This window comes from Saccoglossus kowalevskii, chromosome 14, assembly GCF_978046115.1.
Source record: "Saccoglossus kowalevskii chromosome 14, keSacKowa6.1, whole genome shotgun sequence".
Lineage (NCBI taxonomy): Eukaryota > Metazoa > Hemichordata > Enteropneusta > Harrimaniidae > Saccoglossus > Saccoglossus kowalevskii.
This window is the reverse complement of record NC_140654.1, coordinates 21196218-21208776: the sequence shown is the minus strand read 5'-3', so window position 1 is coordinate 21208776 and position 12559 is coordinate 21196218. Positions and strand designations below refer to the sequence as shown.

Here is a 12559-nt window from a genome sequence, read left to right as displayed (position 1 = left end):
GCAGCGGAGCACGTTTACTGATTTACTAATTAATAGAACTGACGTTACCACATCGAGGCTGCACGTGCGAGTTGAGGGGGATTCAAAATGACGTCACGCACGATTCGTGTTTTGCCGCTGATCAAAATGACTGGAAACACTATTTACTAAGTTGAAATAGTTTCAGTCCGTTGCCAGAAAACTGTGGCCTTATCATTAAACAACATTCTGACGATGTGTTATCATGAATAATTTATTTCGCTTCGCATAATTTGTTAAAAAACAAGTAAAATGGCGGTGCCCATTGACCGCATGTGCACGATTTTCGAACTCTTATAATATGCAACTGAACATACTCTATATATACATATGTTATATATAGAGCGGCCTTCGGCTGTTAACGCTGCGCTTGCTATTAAAACAGTAACTGGATTCTCCTATATTTGCTTTTTGATCCGGAATCATTATGTTTGCCCGGACTTTTCCTTTAATCTACAATTCACACCTCTCTGTTCGATTGACTGATTTACCTAAAAAGTGCCGAGTTAACGTTGATAAGCGCCCTCCCGTGTTGAATGCATATCATTTTTTTGAGGATTGTGTATTTTGACATGGTTATATCATTCCGAAGTTCGAGAGTTACTAAAACAATGCCAAGAAGTTTAAACCGTATTTGTGCCAAGTGAAGTTCTATTTTTCGTGTAATTAGCTCGACGGTATCGGTGTACGTCAGGTGAGTGACATGTTATACCAGGAACTAGCATACAATACAGTAAATGTTGAAAACAAGTCTTAAAGTCGGTATACTTGTTAGCGGGATATATGTTAAGACCCAACATACTAAAAACTTAGAATTGTCAATTGCTACGTGTGTTTTATCTTTAATTCACGACACCTGTGAAATAATTTAGGTTCAAAACAATAAAAACGTCACAATAAAAGCGTCAATACTCGTTCCCGACTTCCTGGCAGACAGAACAAAACAAGACAATGGGTCGTAAAGCTGTGACGTTGTGTCTAGCATGTAAGACCAACGCCAACAATGATATCAATTGCCCTGACAGAGTAGAACAAAGTCTTAGACAATGGATTATTAACTCAATATCTATCTGCGAAATGTCGAATTTGTTTTGGTTTTCTCTATGGCAACGAGCTTCGGTCATAACTAAAGCGAGCCACTGGATGTTATACTGAGTCGCCACAATTCTGGCTTCTTGCCAACTTGTTGTTAATGTACATAATAGTAGTTGTACATTAGTGGTGCCGCGGCATGTATTACGGGATTGGAAGGGTCGTTATTACTTTGAAATTACTTTTGTCACGTGACATTGCTAATTTTAAATAGACCATCAGTCAATATTATGCACCAATGCATTCTCATGATTGCAATGGAAACACAAAAGTGATATTTTACTTGAAAATATAATCAAGCGCTGGGTATATGAAAGTGCTAGTCACCCTGTCTACAACCCAAAATTCCCATTTATGTCAACTTGGGTAAAACCCCAGGTAATCGTTGTACTGTTATATGGGCTTAAAGGGCGGAAGTCGTCGTTCTGCGTCCTGTTCGACATGGGGCTCATTGCGACGTATACAACGCGTGTAAAATACATTGTTTATTTACATGAAATTCGAACACGCGCTGCTCGACGACCACCGCGCTTCAAAATAAATTTTCAGTTTTCTCATTAAAGGTATATACTTACAACCCGGGAATCAGCGTCGATGTTGTGGAAGTGCTAGCACATTTGCATATGTGGTGTAACCCCCCGGTATTGAACGAATATAAACTGTACATTTGCTGACGTGCAGTACGTTTCGATTTTAGGTAATCAAACACTTATTTTACGCGCATTGTATCCGTCACATGGGACTCATATCGAAAATGACGTAATGCGACGAATGTGGTGCTTTGAATATAATGCCCGCTACTGGTTAAACTACGGCTGATACCTACACAATTGATGGTGTACACGTGCAGCTAGGAACACTTCTCGAGCTCGTCAATTTGCCTTATTGTTGTGCGACATTGTTTTTCCACCCTTGCGTTTGTATATAATATTGAGAATAATTCCCCAACGTAACATGCATTGTTCTCTTCAGACTTTTGGTGAACTATAGAAGCACAATACAACAAATAACAACCGCCCAGCGATGGGTAAATATTGACATTACCTAGGGTTATGTTGACGTTACTGTTTAATCAATCGTGACAGGTAGGAATGTTTGTTCAATTCCAACACAAGTAATCAATGCAGTGTAATATTTCACTATTTTATACTGACAATCATTGATATTGTTTGTCCGTACATTCTGTAGCGCGCACGTACGTGTATTTTAAGGTCACACATGTTAATACTACTGTTTAACAGAACAAAGGACAGAAACGGACAAAATATGCAAGTATTTGCATATATGTATGTACATGAAAATGTGTATTTGTATTGTAGAAAGTAAACATGCATGCCAAACCCAAAGGAATTAGCTATAATCCCCTGTAGTAAAATATATGTATATTGTGTTTTTTTACCATTTTCTCACGATAACTGTAACCAGGTCATGCGAGTTATATGGAAACATGTATCAAGTTAGAAGGCTCTAGCATTTCCCCTTGTAGTTCGATAATGAACGTGTATTCGTGTATTGTATTCAGCTCTTTGGGTCATATGAGTCGTGCAGTGTGATAAGTTTGAAGGCACTAGATATTTTTTTTCGTGTAGTAATATTGCAAAGTACGAAAACATATAAACACCAGCTGTTGCTTTGACCATTGTTCAGAAAATCAGGTAATCAGGTAGTATGGAGTCCATTGGAAACATGTATGCCAATTTTAAATACGCTAGTTTTTTCTTTTCGAGTTATATCTCGAACTTACATAAATGCGGCTCTAAACGCCATGTGTGTGTAATAAGACCTACAAGCCAAGACGTATTGCAGTGATACCTTTTTTTAACCGGTCACTGGTAGCATAGTCGTTGTCGCATAAGCCTCATGATCGGTAGACCGAAGTTCAAATCCTACCTAAGGCTGAACATCAAAAAGGTCGACACCTACCTTGGGCGAGGGTGCCACAAACTCAATGGGAAGGCCAATTCCGCTAGCCGAGATTCATTCACTAACGAAAGCGACTTTGGGGAACCTTGGTTAAGGTGGCCAGGTGCTTGTGTTCGACCGATCCTGGTTGACGTCAGAATAGCTTTGATAGGCGAGATGGCAGATAGGACGTTAAACACAATAAATTGCTTGGTTATACAACCATGTTATTATGTCTTTTCAGACTTTCCCGTGGTGTGATCCCATGCCATTGTCATACTTCTAACAAAAGTATACTTTCAGCGCTGATGACATACTGCTATTGGACATAAATCCACCTATGGCATCATGGCAGTTAGCAGAGTTACAGAGCCTTTAGAAAACGCCCACAACGTGAATTTTGAGAAACAAAACCCCCAGGGCGTGCACACTGCCGCACAAAGTGACCTCTTTATCATCACTGACTGCGAAACCAGTGACGATGCGAGATGGGTTCGCCAGTTTGTGCACAAGTTGGAGTCAAAACATAACATACGATGCCTGTATGCTGAGAGAGACTATGACGTCGGTTGTTACAATAGCGAAAATCTCTTCAAGTGTATTAAGCAGTCAAAGAAAATTGTCATAGCATTATCCGACACATTTGTCCATTCTGGTGAGTGTAAGTACGACATGGAGCAAGCTTTTTCAACTAAACTTGAGAAGAATGACGTCATCGTAGTGCTCATTGGTCTGACAGTGGATAAGCTTCCACTAAATGCTACGAGATACCCCATACTTGATGCTACTGATCCCGAATTTATGAAACATTTCATCGAAACCTTTCACTCAGGTATATTTGTTTCATTTCTTTGTTAGTCTATTTTGTAATGTAATGTAATGTAATGTAATGTAATGTAATGTAATGTAATGTCGTGTAATGTAATTTAAAATATCGAGAACGGAAGTAAAGCAGTACAAAATAGCATCTTGAATTATTTGTTTTAGATTACTTTTTACTGTAGTATAATCAGAGATATAATGGTTAGTTGGAAAGAATGTCAACTTTCTCCGTTTTCGTGGAACTTATATATTTGTTTTCAACACACAGAGTCATTTTTTGCAAGTCCGGGTGAAGTTTGCATCCCAGTGATGAGAACATTGCAAAATCGCATCAAATACGCTAAACTTATTCCTCAACCAGGGTCAGCCAGCACAGTCACAGGTATGATGATTATTTATTTGACTGACGGCACAAACAATAGTTAAATATCCCACAGTCCTTTGCGCACAGAATCAATGTATTTGCCGTAAGCGATATTCCATAGGTCGTATTCCATTCACAATCCCAGTAAACGGTGGTCAATCCTCATAGTCTGTTAATAGCTCTATTTTGCGTGTTTATAAAATGCTTTTTGATATTGTTTTGATAATACAAATTGTGTATCGGCGTGTTATGAGTGAAGATAGTCCCAGGTATTTCCGATTGAGTTTTTGTCTTTATTTTCTTGTGTATCAAAACAACATTTTATGAAATTAACAACTTGTCATATTTCAAGCTGGACCAGTTATCCCTAACTGTCATATGAAGTTAAAGTAACAATACAATGACTTGTTTGATATTTATTGACGCGCAACTAAACACTTTGCTGTTTCTCTAATGACGTCACACCCAGAATGTCAACAAGGAAACTCACAGAGAGCAACAACCTTTTGATGTAGCTGGACATTAAATTATACATAGGTGACTGGAACTAATCATATGAATCATGTCATATCAATTATTTTTTTTCAATAGATATATTAAAGGATGACAACCACTTTACCTTAATTTGCAAAATGACGAATCTCATGCAATGCGGTGAGTTAACAGACGAAGATATGGCGTTTTGTATGCGCGCGCGTGTCGTTTTGGGGTGTAACGTAAACTTGCACGTGTGATATTGTGCTTCTGGGTGGACCAATCGACGTCACAAAAATAAAATTCCCTTATATTGACTATCAGCAAACTGACATGTTTGTATATTTCCGCCATGAGAAAGGAGTATTTTTGCCCCCCCCCCCCCAGTATTGCTACTTCTGGGAAAGTTGTCTATACTATAGTATCAACTCGGCAATTGATTTCTCACATACCAAGTCGAACTAACTCAGCTCATACTGGAAAAACAAGAAGTTCCCATTATAAATAGTGGTTAATTAGTATTCTACACCAATAACGGACACTATGAATTAAGTGGTAGGTTTCGAACTAAGTTGTTCATTGTTAATTGTGTGTGTGCTTTACATAGACACATAACGGACAACAATGCGATGATGTGGTTATTCATTTTAGACAATTGAACAAATAATTTGTATTATTCATTAAAACCACAAAAATAAGTTAACGTTGAAGATAAAAATTGTACCCAATATTCTTTTCCTTGCCCTTTTCATTTCGGCTAATCGAAAGTAGCATTTTGCCCACAAAATATCACGGGTCGTTTAGTTATTTTGGTGAGATATATATATGTATTGTTTCTGTATTTTAATTACTAGGGTCATGGTCTGAAGTGCGTGAGCATAAAACTCAACTTTTCAAGCAAAAGATGGAATCAAGAAGTGATATCATCGTGGAACAATTTATATATGTAAGCAGCGGATTATTTGGCCATCCAAATCTCAGAAATAATTTGTCAGACGCTTATGAAACTTTGTTTGTTGTAGGTCGTGACTTGAAGGTGTGCAGTGGGAAATTTCGATCACTTTTCTCGATTACCATGTTGGCCATCAATGAATGAAGTTAAACAGAAAGTGAAACCTTTCTGAGGGTCTAGTATGGAAGGCTGAGCTTTGCAATATTCATTACAAATATTTATGTGCGAGAATTTAAATTCATATTTTTAAATGTCACAAATATATTCATAAAACCTCAATTTGTAAACTGTGAATGCAAATTTGTATTACAATTAAAAATGAAGATTTTACAAAATAAAAATGGAGGTTTGAATATAAATGGAGGTTTTACAATTACAATTGGAGATTTTATGAATATAAATATGTTATATATATAAATATGAATTTAAATTCTCTCACATAACTATTTTTACATTTTTTCGACCTTTCATTGTCTGGACATTCTGATTTTGTTTTATTGGTAAATGTGCTACCTATTTTACAAATATAGACTTCAGCAGTCACGTGACTATATTCCAAAAAAAAAGAGTGAAAACAGCAAAACACACTTGAAAATCGTGTTCAGAACCACTCGCTACCCAAGGCATACGCGTATTTGTGGCGATTCAAGGTTCTATTTAAGGGACCCCCACTTATAGTGTTCGCGGTTTGGTTTGCGGACATTGCGGATTAATTTTGATCATTTGTGATAAACTAATTATTATCCCCACCTGCAAGCAGTCTCTCATTCAGTAATGTAAACAATGATCTTGATCTATATATGTGACCAGTAAGAAGTTTTAAATATGTGTTGGTTTTTGTGCAATTATATCGTTCCAATACTTATAAACACTGTCTTGTCACCACAGTTGTCAATTTGCTCCTGTTTGAACGATGAGTTTAACGAAGCTGATAATTTGCTGGCTAAAGGGTACAACATGTTGAAATGGGCAGACAACGAGAACATGTTAAAAGGCAGGCTGTATAGTATTAAGGGATATCGATACGTGAAAGAGGGGAATTTCAACAAATCGTCATTTTATTTGGATAAGGCATTGGAGGTGGGTAATTTCTTACTACACTTCTTCTTCTTCAGAAAAAAAATATTTCACATTATAGTAGATAAATTTCCCTTTAACTTTTGGCATTTACTTCTAGGAATTCTGGCAATATTCAAACGAGTTTTAAAACGATTGGCGACAAGGTTAACCTGTTTCACATTCAAGCAAACCTTTTTTTCCCATGTTTTCCTCAACATGAACATACTGGAATGTGTACATATATTAGCACCGATCGTGCTCAATTATTCACCAAACAAATCCAAACAAATAACACAAACATACAGAGCCGTATTCATCCATATCCTCGCAGACGCTTTCGTTAACAATCCCAAATCGTCAATTAGACATACATTCATTTTACGCATAACCAATTATGCTAATATGATGTATTGGTTATTTCAAAGATTTTCAAGAACTTCCAACCTTATTATTGGCATGGAACAACTCTTTTATACAAAGCGTATACTGAATACAAACAAGGTGTTCAAGAAGGAAATGTAAGCACACATATACATGTATACATATATTTAGTCATAAAATAACGAAGACCTTTTTTCTCGTTATTTAACAGATATTTTCTCGATATTTAAAGATTTTATTTTTGTATTTATATATATAAATTACTCAGTATTTTCACTTTCTTGGCTTATGAATATATGTCTCAAGCAAAGCTTACCTTGATGTGTTATAATACCAGTTGTATGCCGGTGACACGTGAATTATTCACCAGACAAAGTGAATCGAACTCTAGCAACTTTTTTTACGTAATTATTTGTTCCCTACAAATGATTTTTATTTTATGTGGAAAACAAATAACTGGAGTAGAATTTGACTAATAATTTTAATTATTAGTTATTTAATTAATGTTAATGCGCTGTGTGATGTAGTGAATAATGTTTTTTGGTTAATTAATTAGTTTATGAATGATTGATTTATAGTTTGATTTTAATTATTTAATTTTAAATTAAATTAGTAAATTAAAATTACTTGATTGATTTCAGGTCTCTATAGCCTCGCAAAGCATATTGTATGGATGGTTATTTATATGATGTTTTACCACGATCAAGGTCAGAGTATTTGCACTAAGTGATTGTGTATTCATTTCAGGAAACTCTCATCGAACAAATGGAACATGGTTTGCATATGTTAGAGTATACACACCCTGCTCTAACAAATCATCTGAAACAACGAATGCTGCAGAGAATGGTTCTCATCTTGTTAAACTGTGACTCGCCTGAGGGGAGGGCATTACCTCTGAAATATGCCAGTCGGAAGCTCTTTAGAGCTGATGAAATATTAAAAAGATATTACTCAACGTGCCAGGATCCTAGATACACGTCTAAGTATGTCGAATGTCATAGTTTTCTTACAGAAGCATGTTGTCATTACCGCCTGGGACAAATAGAGGAGACCCGAGAGCTCGCTAAATGCCAGTACATACTGGGACTAAAACTTGTTGAACAGGGCGAGCGTATCGCAATTAAGTACAGATTTCAGTCAGAAATGCAACGTATTAATTCACTTTTGGGAGATTTCCGCCTTCAACTTCATCGATCAACTACAGATCCGCCTGAGGCTGGCATTTTAACGAATCCTTTTCATATACAAACATGTCCGAGCTCATCGTACCGTCACTGTGAAATTCAGAACGTGAAGCAAGGAGGTCACATCAGACAATCGGCCCTGAGACGAGACACTAATACCGCCCTGATCATTTTTGGTGACCAGGTTATCAGGGATATAGATCCCACCAAAATTGGAAAAAACAGAGAATGTACAAAAATCCGGGTTTCAACAATTGCGGAAACTGCCCAGGCATTACAAGATCACAGATCCAGTGACGTGAACTCTGTCATCATTCACATTGGTAGCGATGACGTGTTCACAAACAAGTTTGCCTATCAGATAGCGAAGAATATGTGTGAAGTTATTGAAATTGCTAAATCAAATTTTCCTTCAGCTGACGTCTACATCTCCGATATCCTGCCCAGAGGCGATGATCACATGTCAAATTGGAAGATCTCAAGCGTCAACTTCATGATAAGAGAAATGTCTGCGAGAACGGAGAGAGTCAGATTCATAACACATACCAGATTACAGAATGTTTGTTTTTTCGAAAGAGACCTAACACATTTGAATAAGGCGGGTACGAAGGTATTGGCGTCAAACATTATAAAGGCATTAAAGAGAGCTCGGAAGGGAGTCCAAAAGAAATAAATTTTGTACACAAAAAATTGTGTTACACATCGTACACAAATAACTACGAAAATACGAACATACCTTGCTATAATGATGTTCACCTGGCGTGTTAAGATACACGGCAGTATCATAATGAGAGCCGTCTAATGGTGATATTGAATCTAACAGACATATCACGTGACTCTAATCCGCCCCCTGTCGAGCGCCCACAGACTCATAATTTATAACAAATTTAGCCACGCTAGGGTAATTTGTCAAGATAGCCGTCTCACGCTTTACTGGACACCGCTTTTGTCACCCCCGTCTCCCGTGTTATTTTCCGTCGGAGGGCAGTCTAATCGTTGTAGATAGCGGTGATAGAGGGCAGTCTAGACTGGCAAGAAGAAATAATGATTTACAAAAAGAAATAATTAATTGTTCTTTTAGTCCTTTTCGTGTGATCGCGAAAACTAACCTGACCGCTAAAGAAATCCCGACTGGACGCATCTGCGGGCATTTGACTGATATTAATTATGCATGATGTCATTGATTATTATGAGTGGGTGTGTGAAAGTAAACATGACCTTTTAAAGGTTGATTCGATTCGATAGCATAGATGGATACTTTAACTTTCTAAGTGCAAAGGCGATACTTTCATCCATGTTTACTGAAAATATGTCGATTTAAATGTCCAATGTATATAAGTAGTCTTTCCCACTCGCCGGGACCTCAGAAGTGAAAGGTCGCTACATTAACATAGATACGATATGACGTATGCAGCTGCGCTCTGATTCGTTGTCAATGCTAGTCAACAACTTTTAATTAGCATAATCACCGCAGTGATTCCGTTCCGGTTTTCACTCAAACGCAGGAGGTCGCTTGCAGATGCGTCCAGTCGGGATTTCTTTCGCAGTCACGCTAGTTTTCGCGATCACGTTAAAAAGGCTTAATTGACAATTGATTATATTTTTGTTTGTAAAACAAAAAAGAAGTCGCGACTTTGCCAGTCCATGGAGCTAGCTTTCTAGCTCCATGGCCCGGTGGTGGCACTTCCAGAAAAAAATGGTACGCATCCACGTTCCTATATTCTCGGAGAAAAGGTTTTTTTTTGTTGAATACCACGGTCCGTGAAATCGTAAAAAAGGGGTACTTTAAAAAAATAATGGGGGGAAATGTGGCGTTCGACGATCCCCGGCAATGCAATGCGTACGTACCCGGCCGGGCGAACGTACTAAGAAAAATGCCACGGTACATATTAAACAGCGTAAGCTTCGTAATCGGGAGGGGTGATAGTAAATTACAGCACGGTCCAGAAGGATAAGAAAAGTTATTCTTTATGACTCCTAAAATGTGCACACATAAATAAATACAAGCTCCCAGATTGTGGAAAAAAGGGTGTGTTTTTTACTTTAAATTTCTCCCAGATTCGGCCATCGTGTCTTGTACATATACTAAAACTTACATACAGGTTTACTCGAATTCCGTTATTTCAACGAGATTATACGTATCAACCCAAGTCTGTGATCTAGCAAGTGACTGGCTTAGTTCATTATTATTTCATATAGTCATGACGACCTGATGCTAATAGAATATGACATTAGGATGATCGTCATGAAATAATCATTGCATACAGGAACGATGGAAAGTATAATTATTTAAGTTTAGTTTAAATTTCATACGTGACATTTGATACGTTTCTGCAAACATATGATAATATAGTATATATAATTTAGGATATTACTTTGGATTTCGGAATGTAGTTTTTCATGTTTTATGTGTTATGCATATATACTGTAAAATGATTAATTATTCACTGGGTTTTAATTTTGCTTATTTCGCTGACTGGAAAATGCGCTAAATTAAAACCCTGTGAATATGTGAAATTTAGCATAAAACACATTATGTAAATGATAAAACCGTGAATTTAAAACCCACTGAATATGCCGGAAATGGTAAATCAGTGAAATTTAAACCAAGTGAAAATTAGTCATTTTACAGTATTTTATCAGTGCCGTGATGTTCAGTTACTAAAGTAATAATACTTATTTGTTAAAATAATTAATATTTACATAGTTTTTTAAAGAAAATTTACATTTAGATTATTCTTATGTACATAATTCCTCCATGTGGTTTGTTTTTATTTGGCAACTGATGTTTAGATGCGACGAGCACTACTCGTAGTGTTGACATTTGTTTGATTTAATCTGTATATAACTTGGTAAAATAACAAATGTACAGTGTGAATTTTGTAATCGCAATTTCCAACATTGAAATATATCTGTTTTTGTTTCTGAAATTGTTGACTTCGCGATTCAATACAGTTTTTCTGTATAATGTGATATTATTTTTCGAATATTGTTGTTGTTGTTGTTGTTGTTTTATAAATGGGTACTGTGATAGCGTATACAAATTAATAATTGACCTTGTACTTCACATTAATAGTTGCAGGTTTTAATCTGATCATCTCTGATAGGGTTGTAAAGGAATATCATTTGGTGCAGTGCAAGTTATTCTCGGTGATATACAGAGCTAGATATGCTTTTTTAAGCATGGTCTTTTTTACCCAGAAGATTCGCCGGCGGGTACACCGGGGAGATTTACAAAGGAAATTAAGACATGGGAATTAAAATATATTCTTTTTTGCGTTTATATTATCATTTTGAAAAAATACCCTTGTTTTGTTTTCTCGATTTTAATAATCCTAAACACCGTATGTTCATAGACGTTGCTATCTGTTTGAAAACCACACATAATGTGCGTTTTTGCGCTGAAGCTTCAATTCAAGTGTCCCTCCCGGGCGCATTTTCCGAGTTATGAGTTCGAACCTCGTATTTCATGTTCGTATATGAGTCTGTAATTTCGATATATATATAGTTTTGGGCAGATACATGTATAGGTTATAAGGTTATAACATGGGCGCCATCTTGGATTTCATAGAGTCAAAGGTCACATTTTTTCTCGTTCTGCATTTGACAACGCACACTAATGTCAGTGTTGCCAACTTTTAACATGCATTGCACATAGGACTACATTTTACTTTAGCTTATGTACTATTAGGCTAATACTATTGACCATTTTTGCACCAAAGTACATAATATATGCATATATGACGTATGCTAAAATTGAACTATTTTTTTTCAGAATAAAATTCACCATGAAATCAGCTTTGTTTGCCTAATATATAACACTATGGTGTACATGAATGACATAATTTTCATTTTGAGAAACTGAATGTATAAAAAAATGAAAAAGCATTAATCCTATCTATGATTTTGAGAGGGTTGAACAATTTATACGTAAATATCAAACAATTATTGATATTTACGCAAAATATGTAGTTCTGGATGTAAGTTAAATTTGTGAAACAAGAAGTAATAATCAATAATATATAACAGGACATATGTGTCTTTCAGATTCCGATTGGGGGGGGGGCTGTTGGTCGTCTCCTATTACCCCAAAGACTTCCACAACCGTGGGCAATTACGGAAGACCCCAAACTACAAAGGATATACTGGCCAAAAATGTAATAAAACGTGTCCGAAACTCTCTTTTAGAAATTTGGCTAAGATTCTTTTTACAGTGAATCATTGAAAAGGGTGAGAAGAATACCACATACATAGGATGTCAAATAATGCGCACAGAACAACATTCATCACGCGGTATGACAAGCAACTCCG

At 36.5% G+C, this 12559-nt stretch overlaps 1 protein-coding gene across 1 annotated transcript; it reads left to right on the top strand.

The window, feature by feature from the left end:
- Window positions 1-4123: 4123 nt before the first annotated feature.
- Window positions 4124-12046, top strand: LOC146734567 (uncharacterized). The gene is made up of 6 exons (XM_085508019.1): window positions 4124-4216; window positions 4790-4852; window positions 5527-5618; window positions 6513-6704; window positions 7109-7201; window positions 7812-12046. Exons 1-6 carry the CDS (start codon window positions 4144-4146, stop codon window positions 8919-8921), a joined length of 1623 nt encoding a protein of 540 aa, XP_085364145.1. The 5' UTR covers window positions 4124-4143; the 3' UTR covers window positions 8922-12046.
- Window positions 12047-12559: the final 513 nt, after the last annotated feature.